At 35.4% G+C, this 16,013-nt stretch overlaps 1 protein-coding gene across 1 annotated transcript in view; it reads left to right on the forward strand.

The window, feature by feature from the left end:
- Positions 1-14,987, forward strand: part of CNTN6 (contactin 6) — a 155,589-nt gene extending 140,602 nt beyond the window's left edge. The window contains exons 16-20 of the mRNA XM_041762914.1: positions 42-157; positions 3,015-3,201; positions 12,608-12,720; positions 13,493-13,661; positions 14,724-14,987. Of these exons, the coding sequence (XP_041618848.1) occupies positions 42-157; positions 3,015-3,201; positions 12,608-12,720; positions 13,493-13,661; positions 14,724-14,824 (686 nt within the window). The 3' untranslated portion in view covers positions 14,825-14,987. The remainder of the gene's footprint in view (positions 1-41; positions 158-3,014; positions 3,202-12,607; positions 12,721-13,492; positions 13,662-14,723) is intronic.
- The last annotated feature ends 1,026 nt before the right edge of the window (positions 14,988-16,013 follow it).

Genomic DNA, 16,013 nt, shown 5'->3' on the forward strand with positions numbered 1-16,013 from the left:
GCACTCTGCTAAAGTTAATTGTTTCTTTTGTTGAATGACAGAACCTCAACTGGCCCCAGGGGGAACTTCTGTCCAGAGTTTTTCTGCTTCAGAAATGGAGGTTTCGTGGAATGCTATTGCCTGGAATAGAAACACTGGAAGAGTGCTGGGCTATGAGGTAAACCAAATTAATTTCACTCTCCCTTGTGCATGTGCCAGCTAAACACACAACAATTTTTGTTCAGCAGCTCTATACTACTAACCTAGTTCTTAGTATATAACATTGTAGGTCTACAGCTATTGAGGGAGGTGAGCAAAGGGGATCTTTCTAGGTGATCTTAAGCAAGTAAATTAGCAAATGGTAGCCATTTTTAAGGTGACTGAGTGATTATCTTATTTATTTTTCAAATCACCATCATATTTGTTTCTTAGGGAATAATAAATTTCTAATCCTCAATGATCTTAAACCATGGAGGAATTTTACTGGGAAAGCTGTCTTTGATTTAGAACATGACTTGAATGATGTAGTCATCTTGGAAAAGGCAATTAAGTGATAAGAAAAAAGCCTAGATTCTCCTTAATCAGTCCTTTATAGTCTATGTAGAATGAAGCAAATCACTTCCATGCCTTAACTCTCACAAAGTCAAATGATGAGACTTACTCATTACTTATTATTCTTTAACTTGTAAATTCAGTGATTCCCCAAATGGATAATACATTTCTTTTGTCTTGGAATTAGAATAAAGGTACAATTATAAACTTTTTAATTTTGCCTTGTACTGTTTTTATTTTTTTATAATAAATTTATTTTTTATTGGTGTTCAATTTCCCAACATACAGAATAACACCCAGTGCTCATCTCGTCAAGTGCCCCCCTCAGTGCCCGTCACCCATTTACCCCCACCCCCTGCCCTCCTCCCCTTCCACCACCCCTAGTTCGTTTCCCAGAGTTAGGAGTCTTTATGTTCTGTCTCCCTTTCTGATATTTCCCACACACTTCTTCTCCCTTCCCTTATATTCCCTTTCACTATTATTTATATTCCCAAAATGAATGAGAACATATAATGTTTGTCCTTCTCCGGATGACTTACTTCACTCAGCATAATACCCCCCCAGTTCCATCCACGTTGAAGCAAATGGTGGGTATTTGTCATTTCTAATGGCTGAGTAATATTCCATTGTATACATAAACCACATCTTCTTTATCCATTCATCTTTCGATGGACACCGAGGCTCCTTCCATAGTTTGGCTATTGTGGACATTGCTGCTAGAAACATCGGGGTGCAGGTGTCCCGGCATTTCATTGCATCTGTATCTTTGGGGTAAATCCCCAGCAGTGCAATTGCTGGGTCGTAGGGCAGGTCTATTTTTAACTCTTTGAGGAACCTCCACACAGTTTTCCAGAGGGGCTGCACCAGTTCACATTCCCACCAACAGTACAAGAGGGTTCCCTTTTCTCCGCATCCTCTCCAACATTTGTGGTTTCCTGCCTTGTTAATTTTCCCCATTCTCACTGGTGTGAGGTGGTATCTCATTGTGGTTTTGATTTGTATTTCCCTGATGGCAAGTGATGTGGAGCATTTTCTCATGTGCATGTTGGCCATGTCCGTGTCTTCCTCTGTGAGATTTCTCTTCATGTCTTTTGCCCATGTCATGATTGGATTGTTTGTTTCTTTGGTGTTGAGTTGAATAAGTTCTTTATAGATCTTGGAAACTAGCCCTTTATCTGATACGTCATTTGCAAATATCTTCTCCCATTCTGTAGGTTGTCTTTTAGTTTTGTTGACTGTATCCTTTGCTGTGCAAAAGCTTCTTATCTTGATGAAGTCCCAATAGTTCATTTTTGCTTTTGTTTCTGTTGCCTTCGTGGATGTATCTTGCAAGAAGTTACTGTGGCTGAGTTCAAAAAGGGTGTTGCCTGTGTTCTCCTCTAGGATTTTGATGGAATCTTGTCTCACATTTAGATCTTTCATCCATTTTGAGTTGTTTTTATTTTTTATTTTTTATTTTTTTTATTTTTTTATTTTATTTTATTTTTTTTTTGGTTGAGTTGTTTTTAATGCAACTTCTGGAACAAGCAGAAAGTCCTATTCATATGCTAGATCTCTCTTGCTACTCTAATCCTGAAATGCCTTTCCTAATATCTGAATCCTACTTATTTCTGAGATCTCATCTCTAATCTCCTCTTCTCTTGGAATCCTTCTCTAATCACTCCCTAATGTTGTCTTTCTTCAAATTCCCAGAGCTTCCCCCCCTCCCCATATCATTTCTTTGGAATGCATCCTCTGTTTTTTGTTCTCCTAGATATTCCTACTGCTTAACTAGATTATAAGGGAATCCTAGGCAGGCACCAAATTCATTTTCTTTTGTCCTTTTCTATGTGCCTAAATCAGTACTAATATGTAGGAAGAGCTTGATTTAAGTTGAATTATTTATTAACCTGTCATTCAAAAAACTCTGGAAGAAATGTTACGAGCAAAACATCATAACCAAAGTCCTTGATTGCTAATATGAATCTTGTTTTAGTCCAAGCTATTATATATCCTTTGTAAAGCTGATAATCTTTGGATAGCTCATGAAATACTTTACTTTGATATTCTTTTTTTTTCTTTAAATATTTTATTTATTTATTTTGTTTGAGGGTGGGAGAGGCAGAGGGAGAGGGACAGAGAGAATCCCAAACAGATGCCACACTGAGTGCAGAGCCCAACATGGGACTTGATATCATGACCCTGAGATCACAATTCAAGCTGAAATTAAGCATCCAATGCTCAACCAACTGGTCTACCCAGGTGCCCCACTTTATTTTGGTATTCTAAAAAAATCTCTTAGGTTCTCTAATTTCCACTGTAAATTTGTCCTTTAAAATTTCCTCCCTATAAATATAAGACTTTGATTATTTTGCTGTTGTTGTATAACCATTATAATTTAAAAATATTCTTCTATTTCTGTTCTTGTTTTCTTCGCATACCCTATCATGACTGATAGTTGCTGGAAAATAATGAATTATTTGTTCTTTGTTTTCAATGATCAGGTATTATACTGGACAGATGACTCTAAAGAATCAATGATTGGGAAAATTAGAGTCAGTGGCAATGTCACAACCAAAAACATAACAGGACTGAAAGCCAATACCATCTACTTTGCTTCCGTGAGAGCTTACAACAGTGCTGGAGCCGGGCCCTCAAGCCCCCCAGTCAATGTCACCACCAAAAAGTCTCGTAAGTATGCATTCCACAGCAAGGACCAAGATTCACCTATAAATAGAAACATATTTGCTCAATCTCCATTTCATTCCTCCCACCTTATCACCTCACCAATTGCTTTGTTTGGTTAGTTTGTCCTTTAAATATGGACAATTGTTGAAACTTTCTGGTAAAAATTCAAAGAAACCATTTTGATCTTTTTGAAATTCCAAAAAAGAGAAAATATCCTGAGTATATAGATGAAAGACAGAAGAGTGTAATCTTTAAAAGCATAGGCTCTGTTGTCCTCACCCAACCTGACTTTAAAACCTGACCTCTCGCCTTGGATTGTTGGGTGGCTATTTAAACTTTCAGGGTCTCAATATCCTTTCCTGGAAAATGAGAGAAAAATAGTACCTATTTCCTCACAGGGCTCTCTTCAAGAATGAAAGACATAAAGAAAGTATCTTGTTCATCCTTTAGACTGTACTCTGAGGTGATCCTAGCACTGCCAGATGTCTAGATCTTTATTTCTAGAATAGCTTATCACTGCAGTGTACTTGGAAGTCCCTCAAATTTAAGAATTAACTCTTATGTTTCTTTTTAACTCCCTTAATTGTCAGCCAGCTGTCTTTCACATAGGCAAAGCCTACTGAATAAAGAATGAATCGTGGATTTTTGCTGTGTTTTTCCTATGAGTGAGTGTAGTATCAACCAAATATTCTGTAATATGAAACACAGTGATCAAATATGATGTAGTAATGACTGCTTTATGTACTTTTTATGATTGTATAATATTTGTATATTACTTACATGTTGTAGATGAACATAAATTATTTGTGTTCACAGGTTTTTAAAAATACATTCTTTGGTCTCTGAAACCTGATGAAAAAAAGGATTCAAATACAGTTGCTAAATTTTGAGAAACAATTCAAACATTATATAGTTCAAATATAGTTGCTGAATTTTGAGGAAGACTAAGAAATAGATACACAGTAAAAGTATAGCTTGCTTTTAAATGCAGTTTTCTTTTCTCTTGTGTATTGAAAAAGAATAAGTGGTTGAACATAGTTTGAAAATCAAGTGATACAAAGTTTTTTCTATATATATTTGTCCTATCCAAAAAAGAACTTCTAAATCATCTCAGTTATTAAACTTTTGATTATAGAATACATAATCCATTTGTGTCCACATCACCAACTATAGCCTTGTGTTCTAATTCTAAATGAATCACTGATTCATGACCTGAAACAGGACAAGACATTCCATTTTTCTTCTTTAATTTTCTTCTCTGCCAAGTGAAAATTCTATCTGCCCTGACTCCTTTCCCAATCATTGGTGAGGCACAAATGAGGTGCTGATTATAGGAGCACCTTGGAAAATATAAAGTGCTATGAAACTGCTAAGAAAGAAACAAACAAATGAACAAATAGCCTCTGGGATCAGTCCATTTCAGGAGCAGAGTATGTGCAACCAACAATTCTTAATCCAGCTCTCTTCCAATCCCCCAAGTTCGAAAGAAATTGGGTCATGACCTATTCTCAAGAACTGACTGGCTAGAGATGTAGTTCTGTTCCTTTTCCTGTTTTATCCTATGCTGACCAAATCAATGAAACCATTGCCATATACTGGTATGAATTATTTGCTTCTGGAGTCCTTCTGGAGTCTAGCCTCTTCCAGCTAATCTAAAATCTGGATGGAAATTTCTAGTCATTCAGTGATTTTAAGGGTGTCCTGCCATTTCTTTCTGGCTGATTGAGGATTGACAAATGCACAGAAACTCTTGTGTGTAATTCAGTTTCTATTTCAGGCAAAATCAAGGGTGATTAGAAATGTGTCAAGATAGTATTAACTTGCATATATGTACATCTTCTCTATCCTTCACCTATTGATGGACATCCTGGCTCTTCCCACAGTTTGGCTATTGTGGACATTACTGCTGTGAACATTGGGGTGCAGGTGCCCCTTTGGATCACTACATTTGTATCTTTGGGGTAAATACCTACTGGTACAGTTGCTGGGTCATAGGATATATCTATTTTTTAACTTTTTGAGAAAACTCCATACCATTTTCCAGAGTGGCTATCCCAGCTTGAATTCCCAGCAACAATGTGAGAGGGTTCCCCTTTCTCCATATCCTTGCAGACATTTACTGATGCCTGTCTTGTTTATTTTAGCCATTCTGCCTTGTGTAAGGTGGTATCTCAGGATGGGGTAATTTCCTGATGAGCAAGGAGGGCGTGTAGTGTGGTGAACACTGGGTGTTATACACAACTAATAAATTACTTAACACTAAATCTGAAACAAGTATGTACTATATGTTGGCTAACTGGATTTAATTAAAAATATGGAAAAAAAGATAGTATTCTTTAAAACCTCACAGATTTGTATTGTAATTAAGAGACAGACATGATGGTGTGGTTGTTGAGGCAATGCTTAAGTCAGGTCATATTATATGTATTCCTATTGACCAGCTTAAGATAGACAGAGACCTGAATATTAAACTACTTGAAAAAGATTGTATGTATCTTTAAAAACTTTTAAAAAATGATTTTTTTCTGCAACCTGAATTTGCTAGTTTGATCGTCCATACAACTTGAATCAATCATGTATTAGTTTATGCTTACCTCATTTTTGACATGGTGATCTCAAGTTTGTTCAGTTGACCTACTTTAAGTACTTGATACTTTAAGTGGGCTTAACTGAAATTTGAAATAAATGCCAAGAAGATTATTGGTGGGTTTTTTTGAGTGTTAACACACGATCATCTTCATCAAAGAATGTGGAACATATCCTTTGAAAACAGTTTGATTAACAAGAAGTAATCTCCCCAAGATGTAATGCTAGAATATATCTGCTGAGAGAAAAGTGAGATGAGATTCAGAAAATTTAAAAAGAAGCTTAATATTTTTAAGCATTCATCTTCTTTCTTGATTAAATCAAGCAAATAAAAACCTTGTAATTCCTAATTTTTAATGGCAATATTGTTTCAGTATTTCTTGAATTTGGCTTTCATCAGTCTATATGAGTGTTGTGATCAAAATATCCAATAAGGACTTGAGAATAAGAAGTTCTACAAGTTTCTCATCTCATCATACTTGAATACAAATTAAACCTCTAATTTCATTCTGTAATATTCTATATTATTGACATTTTGAAAAATAGGATACAAACTGTCGTGGATTCCTATTGTTGCGGTTTAGATTTCCACAACTTAGGGCTTTAAGGCAATATGAATTTATTATCCTAACTCTCTAGATGCCAGAAGTCAGAAATGAGTTTCAATGGTTGGAAATCAAAGTGTTGGCAGAGGCTCTGCTCCTTTTTGAGTGTCTACAAAAACATTTGTTTCTTTGTGGTTTCTGGCTTCTAAAGATCACCTATATATCTTAGCTGTGACCCTTATCTCTGTTTTCAAGGCCAGCAGCTTAGTTTCTTCAGATCTGCCTGTGACTCTGATCCTCTGTTTCTCTCATCAGGTCTCCTCTGACTCTGGCTCTCCTGCCTCCATCTTGTTTGCCCATCTAAAGGTCCTTAATTTAATTGCATCTACACAGTCCCCTTTTCCATATAAAAATATTAGGAGTTACAAGGGGTTTTATTTCTTTGATTTAATTAAGAAAAGAGAGGGATGCTTAAGAATACTAATCCCACAAGTTCTGGGCATTAGGACATGGAAATGTTTGAGGAAACAGACCTTATTTTATTGACCATAATTACAAAATACTGAGCATTTCTCTATCCCAAGCCCTGTGCTAATTTTCCACATATATTATCTCACTTAATTATTACAAAAAATCAAGGAATTCTGTATTTGTATTCCTAGATATAAGAAAAAAATGCTTAAAAAGGTTCTTTGGGCATCCATTCAACTGAGACATTATTAACATGGATTCTCTGAATCTCTTCACCCCATGAATGCTGCGCTAATTTGTAATCTTCATCTCTAACCATCTAAGTAGTCCCTTTCTCTCCAGACTCTGAAATCTTTAATCCAAACCTCAAATGGTCTTTAGATTTTTCTTCCTAAAATGGAATCATGCCCTATTCTCCTTCCAAAATTTCATTGTCTCCTCTATTCCATAGAACAAAAGCTGAGACAATCTTTTACTGTCTATCCCTAACTCCCTTTCTCTCCTCCTCCAGTCTTGTAGCACTATACTTCGTGATCCTCTACAGTTTCACAGTCCCTCATCTAACTTTGTATATTCTCTCAGTGTTATGTGCCCCTGCCATACTTGTCAAAGTCACATGTCTTGCCTACTGATCTATAAGTTTCCCATATTTTCCCCTTTAATATATTTGCAGTTTTTTGGCTGTTCCATGACTCTGGCCCATTGTGAGACAGTGTTGGAAAGAAAAAGGAACTCCTGAGTGAGAGAAGTTTGGCTGAGTCCCAGCTTAGCCGTGTACTATCTGGGTGACAAGTCTAATTCCCCAATAACTCAGAACCCATTTTTTTCATCTGGAAAATAAAGATAATGATACTTTCCTCTGGAGTTTTCTCTGAGAACTAAAGGATACTATGTACCCCAAAGCATCCTAGAGGCTGCCATACAGAGAGAGCTCAATGCATGGTAACATATATTTGATACTTCTTCTGTAGTGATTTCACTTCCTTTGCTTTTCTTAAGGTGGGAAAGCACTTACTACTTTCTTTCTCTTTATAAATTGTTGCAGAGATTTTCTTCAAGGGTCATGAAAGGACAACCAAAGTGAAGATGAGGAATGGATTTAATGAAACATTAAAGATAATTCTGATTCCATATGCTATCCTTGGATCTAACTTTGATTTTCCATGTCCTTGAGATGACATCAAAATTACCTCAGAATAGTGGTGGCAGCAAAAAATTGTGCATCCATCACACATTCATACTGTCACTGTCTAGATTTTCAGTCTGATACTTGATCATCCATTATAAATTCTCAGAAAGCAAAGCTCACATTTGCCAAAATCTCTGCCTATTTTGATTGGGTAAGCTTAACAGAAGACAGAGCCTTTTCTTGGAAATATGATGATTCAGTCAGTGCCTCCTATGAGCTATGCTTAGGTTAGTGCTTGATGGAGATTAAAACAGCCAAGATCTCTGCCTTTAGGCAATCTCTCTTTTAGGGGAGAGGCAACCTAAAAGAAAAACAAAACAAAACAAAAGAATCATAAATTAGGAAAAGTGGTACAAAGAAAATAAGAGCCTGGGATATACATCAAAAGGAGGACCTGTGTAGTGAAGGGTATATATTTTGATATGGCATAAAACATGAAAAGGAGCTAGTGACTAAAGGGATCTCCAAACAGAAAGAGCAGCATATGCAAAGCTTCTGAAGTCTTTGTTATTATTGTTACTGGTGATGATGTTGGCCTTTTTGATTTTTTTAAAAAGTAATTATCAATGATTTAACAGTATCACAGCTTAGTGAAAATGATTTCCAAAAGACAACTGAGGGGCACTGCAAATATATTGTGATCCACAGAGATATCACTTTAACAGAATTTAGATTTACAATCAAAGGGAGAAAAATATTTACATCAATTCCAAGAAAAAAAAGAAAAAAAACCACAGCAACAACACTACTTATATAGAAAGAAATATTCAGACCCAGCAACACCAAGTGTTTGCAAATTTTGGCTCAATCTTGCCCCTGTCATTGACTGACTAGTACTTTGTACTGGATTTTTCTTGCTGTAAATTTGCAATCAATCCATATTTAGACATAAAGGAAGCATTAAGCTTTTATTTCATCTTGCACTTATGTTCTTTCTCTCTTGCCCAAATGTCAACCCCATGCTGTTACTTAGAAGTGTAACATAAGAAGTTGTTTTTGAATTGAGTTCACAGTGTGAACTACAGTTGAATATAAATGCCATCTACAGAAAAATTGATCACAGGAAAACCATTAGAGCCATAGAGGGCTAGTTTAATGTTACTCTGTCATTTGATTAATAGAAAATAATTTAGTCTTTGAAAATTGCCCAGAAAGATTTTTAAAATAAAAAAAAAAAAACTTGTTTGTTGAGTTTACCATTGGCCAACTTGGTACAAACATCCATGCCATGTGTTTCATATTATCCATTTGACAGTATTTAAACTTTCAAGTAATAGAAATCTCAACGTCATCATAGATTTTTAAAATGCAATTTAATCAAGTACATTAAATTCATGAAACCAGAATACTTAATAGTGTTCATATTAAGCAACTTTCTAAAGCAACTTTCAGAAACTTTTAATTTAGATACTAGACAAAAGGCATTGGCGTTGGAGTCATTCTCCTGAACAAAGATAAGAAAGATGATAGACTATGATAATTTCTCAAATAATTAGCTTAAACTCTACCACTCTTTATCTGTCTTTCAAGAGCATATTAAGAACCTAAGAAGAGCAATGTTCTTAAGGGCAAATCTTCAATTCAACATGATTATATTTAAAAAGTGGATCATTTGCAAGCTTTGGAATTATATTATTACTAACAAACTGCTTTTAACACAATAGAAAAATTGATTATGTCATAAGACCACAGTGGAGGTCAGAAAAGAGAATTAGCAGTTACTGAGTTTTTTTAAGCGTGTACCACTAACCAAGTGAGGAACATTACGTATTTTAGTACCTATAAGCTAAAAATTTTATAAACTAGGAGATTTTTGTCTCATTCCAAAGATAAATAAGCCAGGCTGGATGCAGATTCACATCTCTCTGACTTTAAAGGCCAGCTCTTTCTACTGCCCAGATAGCAAGAGAGTAAAACATTCTAAGTGATCTATGCCATTAGCCATTCATACCAAGAATTCATTCCTGATAAAACTCTTCTCATTTTATGTTAATAGAATACTTATGCTTTGGTAAATGAAGAAACAAATGCAAATATATTGGCATCATTTCCATAGTTATAAACTCCTTGTCCACATAGTTGATCAAAGTCAGTCCTGTCTCCCAGCCTGGAGCTTCACCGTGGATTCATAGTGTTGAAAATAGTACTTTTACTCTAAATAAACAAACAAAATAGACACAGAAATAGATGAAAACTTCAGAGTCCAACACTACCAGTGACATTAAAAAAGTGACTTTATATTTTCTCTGTACTGATTCTATGATGTCATTATGATAGTGCTTCATTTTAAAGAACATAAATGAAAAAATGTGTCATAAGAGCTTACTAGATATTAAAGCTATGATATCTTGTGAGAATTTTTATATCATCTCCTTTATAACTGAGAAAAAGATTAAAGAAGGCACTCTGGGATAGTTGAGGGAGAATAGTTACAAAATAATTATTGTTGCCATCTAGTCCTTCAGAATAAATGTATTGACAAACATGTATTGAGTGCTCCCTAAGTGCAAAACTTTCATGTCTTTAATTAGAATTGGGTTTATATTATCAAGAAATGTCCTAGGGCATGTTTAATCCAATTGGCCTATCTATCTTATAAATCCTATGAATTGCTATAGGTTTGGCCATGGCAATTGACCTTGATTATAGGAAAGCATAATGAATGGATTGGCCACATGTGTCACCTATGGCTCTGCATACAGCCCAGCACATAATCAATATGATCCGAGAAAATCATTCAGGACTCTTGAGTGTTTTTTCTTTAGCCATCTTATCATAGTCATTTATTCACTATATATTAATTGTTTGTCTCCTCTGTGCTGCCAAGCACTGTGCCAGTAGTTGGTAATACAGAGTTGGACAAGGCATACACACTCAATAAATTTAAAGAAATACACAACCAAGAACAGCTATAATTCAATGCAACAAATCCATTATAAAACATGAACTGAGCCCCATTGGGAGCAGCAGGTAAACATTATCTCTTGGCCATATCCCAACTGAGGTGTAAGTAACTAGGTGAACAAGAATAATGTCTCTGTGGGCTTATGGTAACAGGAGAATATATGATTATGCAATGTCAGACACCCTGAGACTTTTCCAGTGAAATATAAGAGATTAAATAGCAGTTGAGTCAAAGCTCCAAAAGAAATCATTCCCATTTCCATCAGTGTTATAATGAGTTAAATATTATGCTCATTCAGCCTCACAAATTCAAATAAGATGCCAAAAACATCTTGCTGGGTAGTTTTATCTTTGCTCTGCTTTCCAGCTGAATTATTTTTAATCTCTCCAGTTTCCTAAATCTCAAAAATAATCATGTAGACTCAAACCTCTGAGAAGCAACACTTTGTCGTGGAGGAACACCAGCTCAGAAATCAAGAGACCAGGATTCTGATGTGACTCAGAACTCTGATGTCACCCTTTAACTGCTTGCTTTTGGATAAGTGACCTCTAGTATTCTTCTATGTAAAATTCTCCAGTTGGACTACGTCCATTACCTTAGAAAGCCGCTTCTAAAGCCATCTTCCCTTTCACTTCTTTCTCCAGTTTGTAATGTTTTTCTCTCTTCTGGGTTCCCAACAGCTCTATATTAAATGACATGCATTCTTCTCACTATCTAGCTACAATTGATCAGGCTAAGATAAACATGGCCAAATTAAATTAATCATCATCTTTCTCCTGGGACTTCTAGCCCAGAGTATCTCTGAACAGAGTAAGTTTCAAATGTCATGTATGGAGAACAGTCATGATTTCTGCAACATACACTGAGAATGACAAAGAGGTGGTCTGTAGCAAGATGAGCATGCAACAAACACTACCTTGAGGAGCAGAGAGAAGAACTTCTTGGCTTTTTAACATTTTTACTTTGTCCTTTTTTAAAAGATTTTATTTATTCATGAAAGACGAGAGAGAGAGAGAGAGAGAGAGGCAGAGGGAGAAGCAGGCTCCATGCAGGGAACCCGACATGGGACTCAATCCTGGGTCTCCAGGATCACGCCCTGGGCTGAAGGCAGCACTAAACCGCTGAGCCACCTGGGCTGCCCTATTTTGCCCTTCTTAAAGCTCTGCTGCATTTTGCCATGAATTCTAAGAGATTCCCCTATATGCTTCACAATCTCTTACTATTTTGCTTATATCTTGAGTAGATTGTGTTACATAAAGTAAAAGAGTCCTACTAATACAAGATTAAAAATGCAAAGACTACTAGGAATTAACACCTCTGTGTTCATATGTATTAAAGGTTTGCAGCCTGATTTTGCTTGACGTGCTCATTGATTGATGACCAAATGGAACACTAGATAACAGAGCCCTCCATTTATTTATGTATGATAAAGTAAACAAAGTCAATGGCAATGATTAATAAATTAATACTGGACATGCAATAGGCCATTATTAATTCATAAGTTTGTCATGAAGACAGTCTCAAACGACCAGAATTTAAATGAATTTGCTTGTTCTGATTAGAATTAATATGATATTTCAAATGACACTGAAAACATTTTTGCTTCTTTTATGATAATCATCCAGGACTTATTTTCCCTTTTTATGCTGATGGGTCATATAGTAACCATGAGCTAATTAATATTCATTTGGATCTTTGATTATTTCTTTAAAGCTCCTAGCCAACCACCAGCTAACATTGCCTGGAAGCTGACAAACTCTAAATTATGCCTGAATTGGGAGCACGTAAAAACCATGGAAAATGAATCTGAAGTGTTGGGCTACAAGGTGAGTATTTTATTTTTCCTTAAATAATATCATTTGGGTTACTAAGGAACTGAGTATCACAACCAAATAAGAAACAAATCTATGCATATGTAAATACAGGAATCTTTTTAAAAAATATTTGAAAAATACTTAGCATTGCTGCTTTCAAATTCTTCATTGACAATTTTTATATTCTAAGGACAGTAATGTGTCATGGAACAAGAATAAAACTCTATACCATGCAACAGTTTTCTTCAAGTGACCCCCCTTGCCATTAAAAGATGATGGTGTGTGTGAGGTCAGTAAGGTCAGATAAGAATGCAGTCCAACAATATTCTACTTGAATAGTAGAATTTCTAGAACTTAGGCTGCAGTAGCATGTGAGCTTTTAACAGCATGAAAATAATCTACCCAGAGTATAGCCAAATACCCAGAGCAACTTATTTCCATTACTGATAATGGACAACATCTCCTGGCAAATGCACATATCCACACATTTGAAAGGGGTCCAAAATAAGCAGTGACTTTTCACAGCAAGCTCCAAATAATAGCCCCAAGCTATTTAATTAATAGAGATAAATATATTCTTATTTCAGAAGCATTGGCCAAAGACAAAATCTTTTGTTGTTGTTGTTGTTGTTTTATGACTAAATTTAAGGAAAAGGCATAGACTGAATATTCCCACTCAAGGAGTACAGAATTTACAATGATATGTCTTACTGTGTTCCATAAGACTGTCTGGACTTTTAAAAAAATGGCATGTCCATTTAACTTGATTCACCATTTTATTTAGATTCTGTACCGGCAAAACAGGCAGAGTAAAACACATATTTTGGAAACAAACAATACATCGGCTGAGCTTCTTGTTCCATTTGAAGAAGACTACTTGATTGAAATAAGAACAGTTAGCGATGGTGGAGATGGAAGCAGCAGTGAGGAAATTAGAATTCCAAAAATGTCAAGTAAGTTGAATCACCATTGCTGTTGTAGATTTTTGAATCTAGACAGCTGCAGCATGAAATCTAGGCTCTCCGAATGTTGGGTGAAAAAATAAAAGGTCTGTGTTTCCATTTTCAGTTGTGAACAAGAGGTGATGAGTCAATTTTTCTTTAAATAATCCTTCAAATTTGCAACATGCTTACATATTACAAACAGGTTTATGTTTCCTTATTTGAATCTCAAAAAGAAAGAAAAAAGTATAAGAAAACACACACAACTGTGTGTCATTGGTGCAGAATTAATTCTATTGGCACAAAAATTAATAAGACTTTCTGTGGGTACTCACAGGCTTCTGGGAGCAGGGATAGAAAATATGAAACACACGTACTTGCACCCCTATTCCCATATCTGTGGCAGGCATCACTAATCAATTATGACATGCATACCAAGCTTACTCACAAATCTCAAATCCTCTCAATACAGTGTTCTAAGCAGGTAATACTAATCAGTCAGATTTAGCATGTAATAATAGTTTATTATTTCTGCTTCAGAAGAATTGCTTCTGCTTGAAGTTGTAGCTGAGTGAAATCATCAGCTACCACACATTGGCAAACTCTAATCTGCCCTTCAGTCACACTTGGCCAGTTTAGGCATTTTTCTTGTTCATTTTTACATTTAAAACAGTTATCCTAGAGACAAAGGGCTAACGACATTTCCTTAAAAAATTTTTTGTTGTTGTCAAAGATTTTATTTATTTATTCATGAGAGACACACAGAGAGAGAGAGAGAGAGAGAGAGAGAGAGAGGCAGAGACACAGGCAGAAGGAGAAACGGGCTCCCTGAGGGGAGCCCGATGTGAGACTGTAGCCTGAATCCCGGGATCGCACCCTGAACTGAAGGCAGATGCTCAACTGCTGAGCCACTCAGGCCTCCCAACACTTCCTAAAATTAAATATACTATAAATGCAACAAATGTGCTAATACGTTATTAGAAGAGAAATGATAGTATGCATGAAAACTTAATCTAACAAGCAATCTTATTTTTTCTCAAGATATTTTGTTTTATTTTTTTTGTTGTTTTGCAGGTTTGAGTTCCAGAGGAATTCCAGTCTTAAAACCTAGCATCTACTTCCTGTCAGCTGTCATCGTTTTTTACTATTTTACAATTCAGCCACTTACACGATGAATAAAATCGAAAATCCTTGAGAGATTTTTGAAACAAATCATCCTGTAAATAAGCTCTCTACCCCCATCACAAAATACAATTAAAACAGACTCGTTTGGAAAGGAAAACAGTGTATATTATTAAGATCCTGTAAATATCTATAGTACATTAATAAAACAATTTTAAACACTTTTGAATTTTAAAGTTCACACATGATTACATACATTCAGAAAGTGCCAAATAATCTGTGGAGTTGTAACTACTGTGGCTTTTAAGTGACTTATATGGAAAATATAAATAACTTCCCTTGATGATGATGATAAATATGGAATAGGTTGCAGTTATCATAGAGAAAATGTATATTTTTTACTTGCTCCAAGCAATTTCCTTCAATATTAAAAATTTTCACTCTACTTGGAAATAAAATGTAAGTATTTATTTATAGTTGGGATTCTTTAAAAAATGTTAGCTATTCCAAAGGGTGATATTCCTTTACTCCTAAATGTGGTGAGGCCAGGAAATATTTGTACCCAATAATATATATATAATGTTCATCATATATATACATATGATGTTCTTTTCAACTCGCTTTCTAAGAGGTCCAGTAATAATAACAGGAATAAGTGCTTTATGGCAAAGAAGGAGAAAGGAAGGGAAATAAGCACCCATCTAAAACAATCTAACAACTCTGGTATAAGGCAATTTCTCATAGCAAAATTTAATTTTTTAATCAATTTTGAATTCCCGTAAGGAAAAGTTGCATGAACAAATCTCAGGTAATTATTACAAATTGTTAGCAATGCATGTGGCCTTGTTTTCATACAATAAATAAATCTGGTAACAGAATTATTTAACCAAGTTTTTGACATTTTGGTATATATATATATATATATATATATATATATATATATATAGTCTATCTTCCTTGCAAGTATAAAAAAAATCCTATACTGTCCAAGACTTAAAAAGATGTTTGTGGATCAACTCCTCTTTAAGGTGAACCTATTTTAGTCAGTGGTCCTATTTCTTAGAACTGCATTCTGGAGAAAGTAGTCCAAGAGAAGGTAAGGTTAATGAGTGGGCTAATGCCATTCTATGTGGCCATCCATTTCCTTCACAAACAACCTTGAGGGGTTTGGCCTCTTGGCAGTCCTCCCTTGCTCCCAGCCAATCAGACTTGATGTCCTGGGGAGCTAGGATTGAGAAATGG

The sequence above is a fragment of the Vulpes lagopus genome, chromosome 7 (assembly GCF_018345385.1).
Source record: "Vulpes lagopus strain Blue_001 chromosome 7, ASM1834538v1, whole genome shotgun sequence".
NCBI lineage: Eukaryota > Metazoa > Chordata > Mammalia > Carnivora > Canidae > Vulpes > Vulpes lagopus.